General features: G+C 38.2%; 1 protein-coding gene across 2 annotated transcripts in view; it reads right to left on the reverse strand.

Annotated features, from left to right (window-relative positions):
* Positions 1 to 591: 591 nt before the first annotated feature.
* Positions 592 to 20,409, reverse strand: part of CFAP206 (cilia and flagella associated protein 206) — a 37,234-nt gene continuing 17,416 nt past the window's right edge. The window contains exons 8-13 of one of the 2 annotated variants that reach the window (XM_069598308.1): positions 17,503 to 17,622; positions 12,903 to 13,101; positions 10,812 to 10,952; positions 7,927 to 8,120; positions 5,711 to 5,854; positions 592 to 1,015 (exon numbers count right to left, since the gene is read on the reverse strand). In XM_069598308.1, the coding sequence (XP_069454409.1) occupies positions 785 to 1,015; positions 5,711 to 5,854; positions 7,927 to 8,120; positions 10,812 to 10,952; positions 12,903 to 13,101; positions 17,503 to 17,622 (1,029 nt within the window). In that variant the 3' untranslated portion in view covers positions 592 to 784. The remainder of the gene's footprint in view (positions 1,016 to 5,710; positions 5,855 to 7,926; positions 8,121 to 10,811; positions 10,953 to 12,902; positions 13,102 to 17,502; positions 17,623 to 20,409) is intronic. The other variant, XM_069598309.1, reaches the window with a different exon arrangement.

A 20,409-nucleotide genomic window follows, 5' to 3' on the forward strand; every position in this document is an offset into this window, starting at 1 on the left:
AACTTTCAGATTTTAAAAGACATCATGTGATCACAACTATGATTTAGGATTACATTTTAAGTACTATTACAAGTAGAAAACAGAAATGAGAGGTTAAAATAATGAAGAAGTGTTCAACAAATTTGTGCTAGATAAAAGATAGACAGAAAAATAATCTGAGTGAAGGAATACTGAAGTATTAAAATCAAGACCTCAATTGGGATAAATAAATAAAAATAAAAACATTATGTGGCCCTTTGTTCTAACTGTTCCAAATTAATGAAATCTTATACCAATTTAATTCATGTTACATTGGATAGCTAATGAAGCTGAAAATGTTCACTACATTTTAAATTTTTAATGTTCAACATTAACTGTGATTTTAGGGATAAACTTCTATCCCAGGCATAATAATCTGATATTAATGTATAAAAAGTTATCTAAATAAATTTCCATCCCAAGCATAATAATATTATATATATAAATATCTAATCATATGTTAATATAATAATATCTAATAATTTCAGTCTCGATGCTGCCAAACGTTTTCTAAGAAGTCAAAGAGGAATGGACAGAGTTTTACTTTTCAATTTTAATAGAATGAAAAATGTATTACAGAAAACAATGTTTCCTTTATTGTTGGAGTTTGACAGTACATATAAATGAGAATCCAAAGACATTCATAACACCAATGAATGTACCAGCCCCCCCAAAAATCACTGAATTTTCACGGATGCAAACATACTCTTAAATACTTGCCACTGTTCATCAGTTGTGGCATCCACATTAAAAACCCGGTCTCTAACTAGGTTTCATCAACCGCTCTAGTTAAGTTCACCTTGACTCCATAGGTGGTCTTAGTTTGGCCCCCGCGGAGACCAGCTATGTAAATCTGGGGCCGGGGCACTCGGCTGCTGCCCTCCCTCATGGACTGCGTACCAACATCCTTTGAAGGGTACACCTGGGAATAGTTTTCTCTTCTCATGTGACTATGATCAGTCTGTACCGAGTGAGTAACTTTCCGACGCAAATTGGCCTAAGTAGAAAGAGAATTACACTGGAATGAACATTCCTCTAAAGAACAAATAAAATACTCTAAGATATTAGTTAGTATCTGCTTTTTACTCTAAGGTAAAAGCTAATAAAAGGAAAGTTATGACCAACCTGCTGCTGCTGCTGCTAAGTCGCTTCAGTTGTGTCCAACTCTGTGACCCCATAGATGGCAGCCCACCAGGCTCCGCCGTCCCTGGGATTCTCCAGGCAAGAACACTGGAGTGGGTTGCCATTTCCTTCTCCAATGGGTGAAAGTGAAGTCGCTCAGTTGTGTCCAACTCTTAGCTACTCCATGGACTGCAGCCTACCAGGCTCCTCCGTCCATGGGATTTTCTAGGCAGGAGTACTGGAGTGGGTTGCTATTGCCTTCTCCAATGACCAACCTAGATAGCATATTAAAAAGCAGAGACATTACTTTGCCAACAAAGGTCCATCTAGTCAAGGCTATGGTTTTTCCAGTGGTCATGTATGGATGTGAGAGCTGGACTGTGAAGAAGGCTGAGTGCCAAAGAATTGATGCTTTTGAACTGTGGTGTTGGAGAAGACTCTTGAGAGTCACTTGGACTGCGAGGTGATCCAACCAGTCCATTCTAAAGGAGGTCAGTCCTGGGTGTTCACTGGAAGGACTGATGCTAAAGCTGAAACTCCAGTACTTTGGCCACCTCATGTGAAGAGTTGACTCATTGGAAAAGCCCCTGATGCTGGGAGAGATTGGGGGCAGGAGGAGAAGGGGACGACAGAGGATGAAATGGCTGGATGGCATCACCGACTCAATGGACATGAGTTTGAGCAGACTCCAGGAGTTGGTGATGGACAGGGAGGCCTGGCGTGCTGCAATTCATGGGGTCTCAAAGAGTCGGACACGACTGAGCGACTGAACTGAACTGAACTGAATAGCTAATATCTGCCTTTTCTTTTTCCTCCTCTCCATCCACAAAGAAATTAGTCCTACAACACAGCATGTTTCTATAAAACATTAAAATATTAGACAATTTAGAGCATATTAGAAAATAAATACCCTTTTCTGAGAAGTAGGAAAATAGATAAATGAAAATTGACATAAAAACCTGAAGAGAAAACATACAGATTCAAATGTACAGTGAGCTCAATTCATTATTGTACTTTGAGAGTCATACCACTTGGATATTTTTTTCTCCACCATTCTTGGTTTATTTGTTTAAAAGACAAAAATTTTAAGATTTCCATTGTCTTACTTAAATGGGCTTCACCCAGCACTTAATTTGAAATGCTCAGATGTTTCCAGATAACATTTTATATTATTCTACATTTTGCTTGCTCCTTTTACAGATTACTAGTAAACATGAGGTTAAACAGATTACTCCAGCCGGGAAGCAAGGAAGAGTTTATATAAAGGAGAATAAGGGTTTTACTGAAGCTGAGGTGAAGCCCCAGGAAAAAACTCAGAAGGGATTAGAACATGTGAGTTAAGAAAGAGAGACCTAGAATTAGAGGAAACATTTCAGAGTTTGAGAAACTGCAGATGATGAAGAACTACTTCTGCCCACAACTTATTGTCTACATTAGTAGGGTTTTACTATTCCTATGTCTTCATTAGCATAATTTTACTATTCTGAGAGTCTCTTGCCAAAGCAAATCACTTGACTTCATTATAGAGCATCCTGAAAGATGCATCAACTCTTCAGTTGTAAGCATTAACACAGAGAAGAAACCCTAGGACACTTTGTATAAGTTGCCTTCAGATTCACCTTGCTTATTTCCATCAATCCTGGACTGCTTGTTCATGATTTTACCCAACCCAGTTCAAGCCCCCAACCCATCCCCCAGCTGATCCCAGGCACTGGAACACCTACCTTCAACCAAACTTCGAAGTCTCAATAAATCCTGACCTTACTCTTCCCCACTCCGAGACACTGCAAATCTCTGCTGACGGGGTGGTTTCCCTCATCACTGTAAGCGATATACTCAGTTTTGTCTTATTAACAAGTTGTACTGGGTAATATATGGGGAGCTGGCCTTCAACATGCTGCAAATCTAGGGGTAATTTGGTCTAAGGTGGGGACCAGAATGAAGCTGAAGAATGAGAACAGAGAGTCCAGTTAGTACAAAGTTCTGCCCCACTGAACACTCCATTCTCTTTAAAATTTCCAGCCCAGATCTAACATTTACTTCTCACAGTCTGTCTAACCATCACTCCTCTCTTCTCCATTGCCTATCTGTACCTCAAGGTCAACTTAATAAGTCACCTATGTCAATGGGATAGAATTTTTATTTCACTTCTGTTAAACCACTTAACAGAAATGTATCAACGTCACCTGCTAGACTATTAGCTCCTGAAGAACAAAGCAGCAGGGTATGTAAGCTACCCAGTACGCATCTGATGACTTCATGCCAGTCTAGCAGATGATAGAAAAGAATACAGGGAATGGGAACTTCAAGAACTACAAAGAGTAACTGGTGAGAATGCTAATGGGACGATGATTGGAAGGCACACCAGGAAGCTGCAGCTTTCTCATCTCAAGAAATCAGGGGCTGAAAAGTTGCCACCAGAGAGGATAACAAGGGAATTGATATGGTTAGTGACAAGAGAGACTGAATATACAAACAGACATAGGCTGGACCCTAACCCTAACCCTAACCCCTGGAGAAGGAAATGGCAACCCACTCCAGTATTCTTGCCTGGAGAATCCCATGGATGGAGGAGCTTGGTGGGCTACAGTCCACAGGTCACAAAGAGTCAGACACGACTGAGCGACTTCACTTTCACTTTATATGAAATAGTACTCTAACCTACAACCTCTGCAGCAACCAGTCTCAGAAGATAAACCACAACCTCAGTAGCTGTAGCAATCAGCTCAGAACAGCCCTATTCCCGCCCCCCCCCCGCCCCGCCCCCGGCTACCTCCCCTTCCAACTCTGAAAAATTTTGCAATAATGTTAACAGGATATATATATAAAATGATCTTAGGTTCAATTCAGTTGCTTAGTCGTGTCCAACCATTTGCAACCCCATGGAGTGCAGCATGCCAAGCCTCCCTGTCCATCACCAACTCCTGGAGTTTACTCAAACTCATGTCCATTGCGTCAGTGATGCCACCCAACCATCTTATCTTCTCTTGTCCCCTTTTCCTCCTGCAATCAATCTTTCCCAGCATCAGGGTCTTAATGCTCACTAAGCCAATCACATAAGATGCCCTGCTGCTAGTTAGCCCACCTCTAGTTAGCCTGCCTCTTGTTTCCTGTCCCTTGGACTGCAAGAAGATCAAACCAGTCAATCCTAAAGGAAATCAGTCCTGAATATTCATTGAAAGGACAGATGCTGAAGCTGAAACTCGAGGTCTTTGGCCACCTGATGCAAAGTACTGACTCACTGGAAAAAACCCTGACGCTGAGAAAGACTGAAGGCAGAAAGAGAAGGGGACGACAGAGGATGAGATGGTTGGATGGCATCACTGACTTGATGGATATGAGTTGATCAAGCTCTGCAAGTTGATGATGGACAGGGAAGCCTGGTGTGCTGCAGTCCACGGGGTTGCAAAGCGTCAGACATGATTGAGGGACTGAACTGAACTGAGTTTCCTGTCAACTTCCTCCAGAGGAATACCCAAACCTCCCCCTTTTTCACTATAAAACTTTTTCACTCCTCTCCCCAACTCTGAGTCCCTGCCCAACGCAAGTGATGGTGACTGACTCCCTGGATACAGCAATCTTTAAATAAATAGCCTCTGTTCTCACATGAGTAGTCTTCGTTTATTTCCATACCTTATTTCAGTTAAAGAGATGGGTAAAATATACTGAGAAAAGGCTACAGATAAAAGAGAGTCTGTTCCTTCACACTGTATTTGCTGTTTAAAATGACAAGATGCTATAAAAAGGATGAGTGGAAGGAATTCCACTAAGTCAGATAAGGATGAAAGTTTTAAAGACAGACTTCAAGGGTAGGTGCAGGCCTGAGTGCTAAGTCACTTCAGTCACGTCCAACTCTTTGCAACCCCATGGACTATAGCTCTCCAGGATCCTTTGTCCAAGGGATTCTTCAGGCAAGAATACTAAAGTGGGTTACCATGCCCTCCTCCAGGGGATCTTTCCGACCCAGGGATTAAACTTGAAATTCTTATGTCTCCTGCATTGGCAGGCAGGTTCTTTAGCACTAGCATCACCTGGGAAGCCCCCAAGGGTAGGTATCTGCTGTGATCAAGATGACAAAGAATCAGAAGGACAGGCGTGTCAAGTGTCTGGAAAGAACAAGTTGACAATAAGAGGAGAATGTATCTATGATATAATAGAGGTAGCATTCTGCTTCTCAAGAAAGTCCATAAAGGAGAAAAGCATGCTTTAAATGATTAGAAGAAGCTGGAGGGCTTTAAATACTAGCACCCCACAGGTTGGCACGACAGATTAAAACCATTATATAGATCAATAGAGAGACAGAAGGATAGCAACTATTACTGTTATAGTTACTGACTGATAAAATTTGAGAGCAGCTTCAGGCTTTTATATTTCTACATATGCTTAATACTAGAAGCTAACATTGTAGAGAAAATTATAAATTATGCTAGTTATTTTTATTTTAGCAAAAAAACTGTACAACTCACTATTTCATGTAAATAATTTAGCATACCAACTCTATGAATAACAGATTAAAATTCTTAAAAATTCTCCAACTATAAATAATTTAGAAGGTAATATTGTTACAAACCAATTTTATAGCTTTTCTTCTTAATTCCCATTCATTCCACTCATACGATCTCACAATTGTTGGTGGCAACAAGTGCGTATCCGTCTGAGTGCCAGTTTCACATTTTGTAATTGGTTTTATATAACGTTTGTCAACCTCTTTCATCTAAAGAAGTAGAGTTTTATAATTAATATTTCTACAAAAATAAACATTATTTTACAGATAACTAAAATATTTAGCTAAAATTAACAAAACATTAGGAAAAGAAGAATATGAAACTTACTTGTAAATATCAGCAAAGAAAAAAAAAGAAAACCTCATAATTAAAGTAAGCCAAATGTAATTAATTTCCTGGGCATTGTGGGTTTGTGCCCAATTTTATTTTGTACCTCCTTAATGTAGGAGGTATATTTTGAAAGGAGAAAACATAACATCACTCATTCCCAAATCAAATGCCCCTCTCCAATTTTCCAGTTGAAGAAGAAGTGAATACCTTATTGGAAATGGATTGAAGCTTAGAATAGCTATTAAGTATTAGGTATAAATCATGTTTAAGGTATCAGAACACCTTTAGAATATATCTTAAACAATGTATACACAGCAGATTATTATATATTTTAAATAGATTTATTTTTCTGCCAAAGCACCCAGAAGCTCACTACAGTATTAAAATATTGAGTATTCAATAATTCCAGGCTAAACAAGTTATGATTATGCTGGAAATGAGGCTGCTGGAGCAGGTGGAGAGGCTTAAGAAACTCCAGTCCTAGAGAAGAGGAAGGCAAATAGATTAACTTCTTTCTCCAAATAAAGAAACAGATGATTTACTAAATGCTTACTATTTAGCATAAGATATAATTTCTGCCTTCAAAATGACCTTATGGTGCTCACTTCGGCAGCACATATACAAAATGACCTTATGATATAATTAGGTAGATAAAAAGATGCTGAAAGATAACAATATTATATCAATACAAGTAAATTGCAAGTAAAACTTATGAATACAGTATTGAAATATGTAGAGGGAATACTCACTTCTAAGGGTAGTGAAAGTTAGTGAAGGATTAAATACACAGAAAGGGAAAACCAGGAATATAGGGGGAAATTGTCTGTTAATAGAAAAGATATCCACACTCAGCATACCTTTCTGATTATCTGAGTCTAGCCTTTCCCTGTCTTCCTGCTACCTTAAGAGGACAGCTGCAGCATCACATCAACAGACTGGCAGAGGGGTGTCAGAACAAGAGTGCCAACAGCAGATCCCTTTCAACCATGTCATCCCTGGCTGGTTCTCAGTCTCCTTCCCCAAGCGTTCAGACCACCCTCTGTGCTCACAGTTACCAGCCCCATCATCCCCCTACCAGTTACTGCTGGGGTCCTTGCCAACCCAGTTAGTCCAGCCCAAACCCACCTGCTTGATCATTGGAATGTTGATACATATTTTAAAAATTCATAAATTATGTATTGCAGGGTTTTACTTTAGTGAGTTTAAAAGGGGTAAATTAAACCAGAGAGGATGACAGAGCAATTAAAAGTTGGAACAGTGAAAATGAGAGGCAAGAAGAAAACAAGGATCTACAACAGCAGAATGGAACTCCTGCAGGCAGGGATTGTTACCTGCTTTGTTCACTGTGCCAAGAATCGTGCCTGGCACATGGCAAGCAGTTCAGGAAATATCTGTTGAATGAATTAGGGGATAGGCACCAATTCACACAGAAACACACCTTCAGATTCATTCCGCGGCCTTTCAGACTACTGCCATTTAAACTTGTTAAATGATTTCACACCTCTGAGCATGAGTTATCACCTGTATTACCTGTACTGAGCTCCTTCAGTTTTAGACAAGGAAATACTGTAGTTTCAGTGATTTATCTCAATTGGCACCCCACTCCAGTACTCTTGCCTGGAAAATCCCATGGACGGAGGAGCCTGGTAGGCTGCCGTCTATGGGGTCACACAGAGTCAGACACGACTGAGGCGACTTAGCAGCAGCAGCAGCAGTCTTGTCCTTCCAGATTTTTTCCAGTCTAATTCACCAGTTTGACTCCTTATCTTGTTTTCATTTATTCTTTGTGGATTTCCTTAGTTTCCGTCTTTGGAAAGGCCCTCATCTGCAAAGGCTCTCATCTGACCATGTCTCCTGCCTGGACTTGGGGAGCATTCTACAACAAAATGTAACCTTTTTATTAACTACATTTTTAAATGTCATAAATTCTTAAAATGATGACCCTGCTTACCTGAGAATACTGAATAAAGGTTTCAAACTGTTGATGAAGTTCCAGTAGCTGAATCAATTCTGCATTTTTTTTGGCTTTTTCTCTAATTATATCAATGTAATTTTCAGGATTTTCTGCAAATGAATATGCAGCATCTCTGGTATTGAAAGTATAATACTTATCTTTATATTTCAAAATTCCAATTGATGGATTTCCTGAAAATTAAGAAAAGGAACTAAATTAGATAGGAAATACTCAGTGATTCTATGTTTATAATACACTCATAGAACCCTTCCCTCATACTCCATTTTTAACACATCACATGTCTTTATTTAGCTAAAATGTTACAACTAGCAGTTTTAAGTTACACATTTTGTTAAATTGTATTTATGTAAAATTCAAAAGAAATTTCTTTTATATTTTTAATTTTGGGGGGAGGGACCACACCATGTCACATACAGGATCTTCGTTCCCTGACTAGGGATTGAAACTATGCCTCCTGCATTGGAAGCATGGAGTCTTAGCCACTGGACTGCTAGGGACGTACCATATTGTTAAGCTTTAAATTATGATTTTATCTAAATATAGTTCACTATCCAGATATAAGTTGCTTAAAAATCTTCTATGGGAAGCCACTTAGTCATCTAGCAGGTTTTTCAAATCTCTTAAACCAAACCAACTACTAGAAGCATTGTTTTAAAAATAATTTGGTAAGAACTACAAAAATGAGACATTTTTCCCAAGATGTACATTTGCATGTTAGGAAGTATTTCCCACTATGAAAAGATACTACATAAAATATGGGTTATAAGTATCCACAGTTTGTGGGAATTATGTGGGAAACAGTAACACTCTTAATTATTCATTCTTTCACTTATTCGCAAATATTTATTGACCCTGTTCTTGGCACTGAGAATACAGTGAAAAGAAATCAATAAATACAACATAGGCCAGAGAGTGATCAGTGCTACAGAAAACAAATAAGTAAACAGGTTAAAGTAAAGTTAAAGTAAAGCAGTTTGAACAGTCAAAGGAAGGAGGATGGGATTGATATTTTAAAGTAGGTGAACAGAGAAGGCTGAATAAGATGAGGGAGCAAGGTATGTAGCTATGTGGGGGTCGGGGGGAGAGTGGTCCAAGTAGAGGGAATAGTCAGTGCAAAAGCTCTGAGGTGAGAAATGGGCTTGGAATGTTTGGGAATAGCAAGAAGGCCAGTGGGGCTGGAGCAGTGTGCAAGGGAAGAAGGGGCAGACAATAAAGTCAACGATGTCATCTGAAAGGACTCTATCAGGTAAGCCCCAGCATCACCTGGGGACTCAAGCCCTGTGATCTGCAGTCATGAGGAAGGAGGGACTCCTAGAGCATTTCTCCCAGGCAGTGTAGGTGGCTACTGCCCAGAAAACAATGTAGAAATAAAGCCTACATTGAATAAGCAGAAATAAAGCCTCCAGACTAGCTGATTCAGAAAAGATGCTAAAACCCACCGCCCCACAAGTCTGTCTACTTTTCTCCTTCTCCCCCTTTCTTAGAATCATAGTTGATGGGAGCTGGAAGGGAACAAAGAGATTTCCTAATTGGTCCTTCTCCTTTTCTGGACCTGGAAACTGAGGTCCAAAGCACAAGATTTGCTCAAAGTTGCCCTGTTTACCAACAGACAATGGGGACTAGAAACAAGGCTCTCTAAGTGCTGCTGCTGCTGCTGCTGCTAAGTCGCTTCAGTCGTGTCCGACTCTGTGCAGCCCCATAGATGGCAGCCCACCAGGCTCCCCCGTCCCTGGGATTCTCCAGGCAAGAGCACTGGAGTGGGTTGCCATTTCCTTCTCCAATGCATGAAAGTGAAAAATGAAAGTGAAGTTGCTCAGTTGTGTCTTACTCTTTGTGACCCCATGGACTGAGCCTACCAGGCTGCTCCATCCATAGCTTTTCCAGCCACGTGGTGGTACTGCTCTCTTCAGTCCGCATCCATGTTTCTCTGTTGTCTATCTCATGACTCCCTTCCTTTTGTATTTGTGAACAGAGAGAGAGAGAGAAATTGGGGAGGGGGAAGAAAGGGATGGAAAAAACAGAACAGAGAAGAAAGAAACCACCTCCATTCCATTGCTTTCACTTCCTCATGGCTCTTGTTTGGTTTCTCTCCATGATCAGTGACCCTCATGGGACCTCAGAATACTATTCTCTCAGTTCCCCAAGGTAAACCTTTTATTACCCCCATAATAAAAAAATCTACTACCATAAAAAAATGAGTCAATGTGTATGTTCTCTACCCTGCATATATACAATCCCAATAATTCTTTGTAATGATTCTATTTCTAATTCACATGGCACTTTTTGAATAATAATTTATTTTCCTCTCAATTTCTGATTTACTTTGTTTTGAAGAAGCTCCAGTAATATATATGTATACCTCATAGGGGAATTTGACTTGATAAAATACTGGCCATTTCTTTACTGGGATCTGACTTATATAGAAATACTGATCTATGCTAATGGAATAGAGCCATAAAATGACAAAAAATATTTTTTAATAAATATATCAGTCCTACTAGTGTTGCTCTTTCAAGTAATCACTTTGGAAAATGACATATTTTAGGAATGCCATATAATGTTTCTGGAATCCTTCACTGAAATATGAGTCATCCCCCTCTTATGACATTGCAGCGCTTATATTTCATTATATACATTCCATCACTTATCACTTGTATTGTAACTTATTTATGTCAGTTTATCAGGTTATGCTGCAAGCGCTTCAAAGATAAATACTTCATTTGGATCACATTTGTAGCTCCTTTCCTAGTTCAACATTAGATTCCATAAAGTTTTACAAAGTGAATGAGTGACAATAAGCACACTTCATTTAAATTTAAAAAATTGGAGAAGGGAGAACAGTATTATTTCCAATGATGTACCTGGAAGGAGAAGACCATCTGTTGTAGCAAAAGTGTAAGCACAAAATCCCCGATACTGAATCAATAATTTATCAAAATTGGCTGTTGTTTCTGGGAAAAGCCACTCCAGTTTTTTGAAATCTGCCACATTTACTTTATCTTCTAAAATGAAAGAGGAGTACAAGAGAAACCTTATTCATTGGGTAAATGAGCAGAAGAGACTGACTGCTATGTGACTAAAACAGAAATAAATTAACTTCATTCAAGACAGCGTAGCTCTTAGTAACATAACATGTGAGGTGACAAAATACTCTGAATATGATGCTTATATACTAGGACTGTCCCTTCTTGAAACGGTTGAGAATGAGCAGAAAGAGTCACAAAAACATCTTTCAGTAACTTAATTTTGATACAAGGAATGCAATTTTTGTTCTTCACACTTATAAAAAGTCTTCTTCATGTTGCTACTTTTTTTTTACACAAATAAAAATGAGCATTTACAAAGCACTGATGCCTGAGCTTCTTTGCTTTTGCAATGCTACCTACACTTCTGTTTCTGGCTCTGTATCCAAACAGTAGACACTATAAATGACCCTGTGGCTACAGCTGGAAGTAAATGCATACTTTAGAAAAAAACAAACCTTCTTCCCTCTTCTTTCCTGATGTGCCTGAAAGCTTCAAACAGTGATGAGATGTGGCAAGTATAAATTAAATTTTTTAAGAAGAACACTGGGTCTCCCAGTTCACTGGAGCAGTGACTTGATAAATTGTGTTCTAGTGCATAAACAATTCTGATTTATAGTAGATGACACATCTTGCCAATATGGTTGACTTTAATATCTACTGCTGAAGTGGCTTTAACTTTTCAATTTTATTTAGTATTTGCATAGATATGCTGTTTTAACAAAATGACATGAGTAGGAAAAACTAACTGGGAGGATGTTTTTAAAGTCTTTCTGATTTAGTGTTCAGGTTTTACATATTCTAGCAGTTTAAGAGTGAGGGTTATCACTATATTTTATTTTTCACTTTCAAAAAAATAGAATTTGAAAAGGAAATTTAAAGAGCAAACTATTTAATTTCATTTTCTTAAAAAACTTTCCATTTTAGACAACAATTCAATTCCCAAACTCTATTTTGACATTTCTTATGAATTTTGAGTTGCATTTAACTCAAATTATAGAAGGGGCTACAAACATAAAAAGAAGTTTATTGGTAAAGACAGCCTTTATATAAGAATCAGTGTATCTCTTAAAGGGTCTAAAATAAGCTCAATTTTACAGGAGTAACATTTATTGATTCATAAGTTTCCACTTGAATCTGGGGTAGATATATGGCAAACAGCACCCTGAAAAAGTGGAGCTTTGTTTGCACAAATAGAGCAAGGATTAACATCCTTTTCTACTACAAACCAATTAACAAAATCACTAAGATTACAACTGAAACCCATAAGCACATGAAATCACTCTTAACCAAAACACTAATAATAACATCGGGAATGATTATTGTCATTCAGTCGCTAAGTCATGTCTGACTCTGTGACCCCATGGACTGCAGCATGCCAGGCTTCCATGTCCTTCACTATCTTCTGGAGTTTGCTCAAATTTATGTACATGGAGTTGGTGATAAAATCTAACCATCTCATCCTCTACTCCCCCCCTTCTCCTTTTGCCTTCACTCTTTCTCAGCATCAGGGTCTTTTCCAATGGGTCAGCTCTTTGCTTCAGGTGACCAAAGTATTGGAGCTTCAGCTTCAGCATCAGTCCTTCCAGTGAATATTCAGGACTGATTTCCTTTAGGATGGACTGGTTGAATCTCCTTGCAGTCCAAGGGACTCTCAAGAGTCTTCTCCAACACCACAGTTCGAAAGCATTAATTCTTCAGCATCAGCCTTCTTTATGGTCCAGTGGTTATTGCTGGATAGCAGACTCTTCAGTTTATATATTTACAGTTTTCTACATTTTCTATAGTGAACATTAGTAGTCTTATAATCAAGAAAGATATTCCAAACTTTCTCAGAAAGATAAAAGATGAAAATTTTAAAACAAAAGAATGACTTTATTCTAGAGGTAATTTTAACAGGAAGAGGAAATAATAGATGATTTCTATTACCTATGTGCTCTTTTATTCTACACACGTCGGTTTTCACAGTCACTCCATCAAGAAGAACTTGCATCACTTTCTCAGGAAAGAACAGGTCATGAGCCCCCAGGAATGGCTCCAGATGAGTAGTTAAATTACTAAGGATGCTAATCAAGACAGTTTCATCTTGAAAGCTAGTCCACAGGTTGGAAAGGGCAATGAAGATAGGCTGCACAAGAGACAAAAATGTTCAAAATGTCACTGTTTAATAAAATTATAAATCACTCTTAAAAATTAGTACAAATTTATGTTGTGATAAAGAGATTAATTCTCTCGTAAGACAACTGAAAGTCTCATGAAGTTAGACAATAGAATCAGTAGAAATTGGATTCACAAACTACAAGAAAATAAGCTTGTATTTCAAAGTATATTATTTTGGTATAATTGTTAGAAGGTTAGTTTATTCAAAAGAACCAAAGACATATGATTATGTGAGAAACATTCACGGACACTTCACTTCAAAAGGTCTAGAGGAAAAAAATATTTTTTTAAAAAAATAGCTAAATATGACTCATTTAGATTTATCTGACTCAATTATGATTCAAAAGAACTTGGAAAGTCAGGGATACATCTTGGGGCATTTTCTTGTAAGCTATAAGTTAGAGATTTTGTGGTAATGAGATAAAATATTTCTTTTTCATATTCATATAACAAAAAATTAATCAGGCCCTACTTATAAGTGAAATAACTTAGGCTTTTGTTCCTTGGTTTTTAAAATCAAATATTGGGAATGATTACAGAAAATTATCAGAAAATCAAAATGCTCCATGAAATATTGTAAATGCATCTTGTATGTCTTTGGGGCTCCCTGTCCTTAATTGCTCACTTATGTCTGACTCTTTGTGACCCCATGGACTGTAACCCTCCAGGCTCCTCTGTCCATGGGGATTCTTTAGGCAAGAACACTGGAGTGGGTTACCATGGCCTCCTCCAGGGGATCTTCCCAACCCAGTGATCACTCCCAGATTTGCCTAAAAGGTGATGCAGATAATCAGAAAGTCGGAATACATGCAGGTCTTGTAAACAAAGTGATTTTATCTTTCTTTTCAGAAAGGTCACAAGTTACATCACTTCTTTGCTGGAGGCAATTTCTAACTAGCTACTGTAAACATGCTTTCAACACTGCACTATGGATTATTTCTGTTGCCACAGACAATAGTACGGACCACAGCCTTACCTAACTCAATGAAGCTATGAGCCATGCCGCGTAGGGCCAACCAAGACAGATGGGTCATGGTGAAGAGTTCTGACAAAATGTGGTCCACTGGAGAAGGGAATGGCAAACCACTTCTGTATCCTTGCCTTGAGAACCCCATGAACAGCATGAAAAGGCAAAAAGATATGATACTGAAAGATGAACTCCTCAGGTTGGTAGGTGCCCAATATGCTACTGGAAAAGAGTGGAGAAATAACTCCAGAAAGAATGAAGAGACGGAGCCAAAGCAAAATAACACCCAGTTGTGGATGTGACTGATGATGGAAGTAAAGTCTGATGCTGTAAAGAGCAATATCGCATAGGAACCTGGAATGTTAGGTCCATGAATCAAGGCAAACTGGAAGTGATCAAACAGGAGATGGCAAGAATGAACATTGATATTTTAGGACCCAGTGAACTAAAATGGACTGGAATGGGCGAACTTAACTCAGATGATCATTTTATCTATTACTGTGGGAAAGAATCCCTTAGAAGAAATGGCGTAGCCCTTATAGTCCAAAGCGTCCAAAATGCAGTTCTTGGGTGCAATTCCAAAAATGACAGAATGATCTCTGTTCGTTTTCAAGGCAAACCATTCAATATTGCAATGATCCAAGTCTATAAACCAACCAGTAATGCTGAATAAGCTGAAGTTGAACAGTTCTATGAATACCTACAAGACCTTCTAGAACTAACACCCAAAAAAGACGCCCTTTTCATTATAGGGGACTGGAAAGCAAAAGTAGAAAGTCCAGAAATATCTGGAATAACAGGCAAATTTAGCCTTGGAGTACAGAATGAAGCAGGGCAAAAACTAACAGAGTATTTCCAAGAGAACACACTGGTCACAGCAAACACCCTCTTTCAAAACCCAAGAGAAGACTCTACACATGAACATCACCAGATGGTCAACACTGAAATCAGACTGATTAAATTCTTTGCATCCAAAGATGGAGAAGCTCTATACAGTCAATGAAAACAAGACCAGGAGCTGACTGTGGCTCAGATCATGAACTCCTTATTGCAAAATAAAGACTTAAATTGAAGAAAGTAGGGAAAACCACTAGACCATTCAGGTATAACTTAAATCAAAACCCTTACAATTATACAGTAGAAGTGACAAACAGATTCCAGGGATTAGATCTGATAGAGTGCGTGAAGAACTATGGACGGAGGTTCGTGACATTGCACAGGAGGTGGTGATCAAGACCACCTCAAAGAAAAAGAAATGCAAAAAGGCAAAATGGTTGTCTGAGGAGGCCTTACAAATAGTTGAGAAGAGAAAGAGAAGTGAAAGGCAAAGGAGAAAAGGAAAGATATACCCATTTGAATGCAGAGTTCCAAAGAATAGCAAGGATAGCTAAGAAAATCTTCCTCAGTGATCAGTGCAAAGAAATAGAGAAAAACAATAGAATGGGAATGATTAGAGATCTCTTCAAGAAAATTAGAGATACCAAGGGAACATTTCATGCAAAGATGGGCACGATAAAGGACAGAAATGGTATGGACTTAACAGAAGCAGAAGATATTAAGAAGAAGTGGCAAGAAAACACAGAAGAACCATACAAAAAAAGATCTTCATAGCCCAGATAACCATGATGGTGTGATCCCTCACCTAGAGCCAGACATCCTGGAATGTGAAGTCAAATGGGGCTTAGGAAGCATCACTATGAACAAAGCTAGTGGAGATGATGGAATTCCAGTTGAGCTATTTCAAATCCTAAAAGCTGATGCTGTGAAAGTGCTGCACTCATTATGCCAGTAAATTTGGAAAACTCAGCAGTGGCCACAGGACTGGAAAAGGTCAGTTTATCAACTCCAAAGAAAGCGATGCCAAAGAATGTTCAAACTACTGCATAATTGTACTTATCTCACATGATAGCAAAGTAATGCTCAAAATTCTCCGAGCCAGGCTACAACAGTACATGAACCGTGAACTTCCAGATGTTCAAGCTGGTTTTAGAAAAGGCAGAGGAACCAGAGATCAAATTGCCAACATCTGTTGGATCATGGAAAAAGCAAGAGAGTTCCAGAAAAACATCTACTTCTGCTTTTTGACTATGCCAAAGCCTTTTACTGTGTGGATCACAACAAATGGTGGAAAATTCTTCAAGAGAAGGGAATACCAGATCACCTGACCTGCCTCCTGAGAAATCTGTATGCAGGTCAAGAAGCAACAGTTAGAACTGGACACGGAACAGCAGACTGGTTCCAAATTGGGAAAGGAGTACATGAAAGTATATTGTCACGCTGCTTATTTAACTTATACGCAGAGTACATCATGCAAAATGCCGGGCTGGATGAAGCACAAGGTGAAATCAAGATTGCTGGGAGAAATATCAATCTCAGATACACAGATGACACGACACTTATGGCAGAAAGTGAAGAACTAAAGAGCCTCTTGATGAAAGTGAAAGAGGAGAGTGAAAAACTTGGCTTAACACTCAGCACTCAAAATCGAAGATGATGGCATCCGGTCCTATCACTTTATGGAAAATAGATGGGGAAACAGTAGAAACAGTGACAGACTTTATTTATTTATTTATTTTTTGGCTTCAAAATCACTGCAGATGGTGACTGCAGCCATGAAGTTAAAAGTCAAGAAAAGCTATGACCAACAAAAGCAGAGATGTTATTTTGCCAACAAAGGTCTGTCTAGTCAAAGCTATGGTTTTTCCAGTAGTCATGTATGGATGTGAGAGTTGGACCATGAAAGCTGAGCACTGAAGAATTGATGCTTTTAAACTGTGGTGTTGGAGAAGACTCTTGAGAATCCCTTGGACTGTAAGAATATCAAACCAGTCCATCCTAAAGGAAATCAGCCCTATTCTGAATATTTATTGGAAGGACTGATGCTGAAGCTGAGACTCCAATATTTTGGCCACCTGATATGAAGAACTGACTCACTGTAAAAGAGTCAGTTGAATCAGGGAAAGATCACTGATGCTGGCAAAGACTGAATCAGGAGAAATGGGGATGACAGGGGATGAGACGGTTGGATGGCATCACCGACTTGTTGGACAGGAGTTTGAGCAAGCTCTGGGAGTTAGTGATGGACAGGGAAGCCTAGTATGCTTTAGTCCATGGGGTTGCAGAGAGTCAGACAAGACTGAGCAATTGAACTGACAGACAATACTGGTATCATGTATTTTGGTAGCAATTGCCTACTAAGAGAATCCTCTCATTCAACTTAAAACAACCACATTCTATGATTATTAACTACAAAATAAGCAAAAAGAACAGGATCAACTTGTATAAAACTAATATTATATTTTCCATATTAAATACAATTAAAATTACTTTTCATCCAATTTTATGGGACTTCAAAGCTCCTTTACCCTTAAACAAGTTTCAAAGCTGATGACAAATGCTTACAAAGACTTGTGATGTCGGGATAGCCGTCTTTGACTTTACAGTCAATTTTAATTGTTCCAGCTGGGCTTCTAACTGCTTTATCATCATTTCCACTTCTTGAGCACAGGTAATTATATCTGACTGTGAAGACAACATAATTTGCATTAATAATTTGCTTTACACAATTATATATGTCTTAAGCCCTGCTTGCTCCCCACATCTCCTGAAGGTGAGCTCAGTGAGGGCAAGGATTCTGCCCTCTGGGGTATCCTGAACACCAAGAAGAGTACTAATATATGAATGGGGCTCCAGAAACATCTGATGGACTGATAAACCCTTTGAAGTACAATGGCTATAATTATTCTCAAATGCATACAGGTACTCTTTGATATTCAGCATAACTGCATCTCTAAGCAGTGGATCCTGTGACACATTAGCCCCACAATAAATATTTAGAAGTACAAAAGGAGGTAAGTACAAATAAGAAAAGTAAGGCACAGAAAGGTAAGTAAATTGCCCAAGGATACACAGTGAATGAGGGATAGAATCATGGTTCTACACCAGATCACCTGAGCCCCTGGCTCCTACCCCAAGCTGTGACCAGAAATGGCAGTGTATAGGTTTATTAGTACAAACAGTGTTCAAGAGTAACAATTACAGGAAGAGAAAAACAGCTGCTTTTGAGTTCTCAGATATCTGTAGACTAATGACATGCTTTGCTAGACTATTTTTAAATGACAGAAAATAATTATAAGAAATATCAATTAGCCCTGCATTTCAACTAATGAATTTTTTCATTCACTTCTGTAATATGTATCCTGTTTTAATTTTACCTGTACTATTCTTTAAACATTTCCCCTCCTCTTTCCTCATTCTCCCATATTTATTTATTATAATTTTATAAATATTTTCTCAAAACTATATATAATTTACATATAATTTATCCTATCTAATAAGTCTCTTGTCTACCCTTCTGTTTTTCCCCCCTGACTGCTAGTTTTGTTTTAGAAATCAAAATATGAAAATGCAGTACTTAACTCACTTAGATTTATATACAAAGAACCAGAAACAAATAAATCTGTCTACTCCAGTAGGTCTGGAGTAGCTTTATTACAGGTTTTAAGAGGTGTGATGTATTAAGTAAAGCTACTCCAGAGCTACTCCCCCAAGCTGTGCCTGTAGGCTCCATCTACAGATTAGACACACAGAACTTCTTGATTTTTCCTGACAGTGTCCTAGAACAATCACACTGTTAACATTTTACCGAAAAGAACTTGTTCACGACTATGTAGAATTTTAATTGCAAAGCAAGTCCTCATAAATAAAGGGGAAAACATTCCGTGCTCCGGTATTAGAATAATTAATACTGTTAAAATGACCATACTACCCAAAGCTACCTACAGATTCAATATGATCCCTATCAAGATTCCAATGGCATTTTCAAAGAGATAGAATGAACAATCCTCACATTTGTATGGAATCACAAAAGACTTCAAATAGCCAAAGCATCTTGAGAAAGAAGAATAAAGCAGAAGGCATCATGCTAACTGGTTTCAAACTACTGCAAAGTCACAAAGTCACAGTAATTGAAACAATATGGTGTTGGCATCAAAACAGACACATAGACTCATAAAACAGAACAGAGAGTGCAGAAATAACCCACACATATACAGTCAATTAATTTACCACAAAGCACCAAGAATATTCAATGGAGAGAGGATAGTCTCTTCAATAAATGGTGCTGGGGAAACTGTTCAGCCACCTGCGAAGAATGAAACTGCACCACTATTTTATACCACACACAAAAAGCAATTCAAAGTGAATTAAGGACTTGAACGTCAGACCTGAAAACATAAAACTCCTAGAAGAAAACATAAGCAGTAAAGTCTTGACCTCAGTCTTGGTGACTTTTTTTTTCTGACACCAGAAACAAAGGCAAGAAAAGCAAAACAAAAATCAACAAAAGCAAAAAGCAAAAATCAACAAAAGCAAAAATCAACAGGTAAATCAAACTAAAAAGCTGCACAGTGAAAGGAAACCATCAATAAAATGAAAAGGCAACCAATGGGATGGGAGAAAATATTCACAAATCATGTATCTGATCAAAAACATATAAAGAACCCATTCAACTCTAGCAAAAACAATAAAATTTTAAAATGGCCAAAGAATCTGAATAGACATTTTTCCAAAGAAGACATATAGATGGACAACAAATACATGAAAAATTGCTCAGCATCACTAATCACCAGGAAAATGCAAATCAAAACCAGAATGATGTATCACTTCACATCTGACAGAATGGCTACTATCAAAATGACAAGAAAGAACAAGCATTGGCAAAGATATGGGGGTGGGGGGAAGGGAACACTTGTGCACTGTTGGTGGGAATGTAACTCAGTGCAGCCAGTATGGAAAATCTGTAGAGATGTTCCTCAAAAAATTAAAATAGACCCACCATATGACCCAACAATTCCATTTCTGGGTATTTACCTGAAGAAAATGAATACACTAACTCAAAAAGATACATGTGCCCCCATATTCATTGCAGCATCATTTACAAGGAAATCCTGCCATTTGCAGCAACATGAATGAAACTTGCAGGAATTTTACTAAGGGAAGTATGTCTTACAAAGACAAATATCATATGATCTCACTTCTATGAGGAATTTTTTAAAAATCGAAGGATAGTTGATTCACAATTTTGTGTTAATTTTTGATATACCGAAAGTGATCCAGTTGCACATATACAACTTTTTCAGGTCCTTTTTCCATGATAGATTATTACTATGTATTGGATATTGTTCCCTGTGCTCTATAATAAGACCTTGTTTTTATATGTGGAATCTTTTTTTAAAAAACTGAGCTCATAGATACAGAGAACAGATTGGTAATTACCATTGGTGGGGGGATGAGGTGGGCAAAATGGGT

Source organism: Ovis canadensis, chromosome 8 (assembly GCF_042477335.2).
Source record: "Ovis canadensis isolate MfBH-ARS-UI-01 breed Bighorn chromosome 8, ARS-UI_OviCan_v2, whole genome shotgun sequence".
NCBI classification, from domain to species: domain Eukaryota; kingdom Metazoa; phylum Chordata; class Mammalia; order Artiodactyla; family Bovidae; genus Ovis; species Ovis canadensis.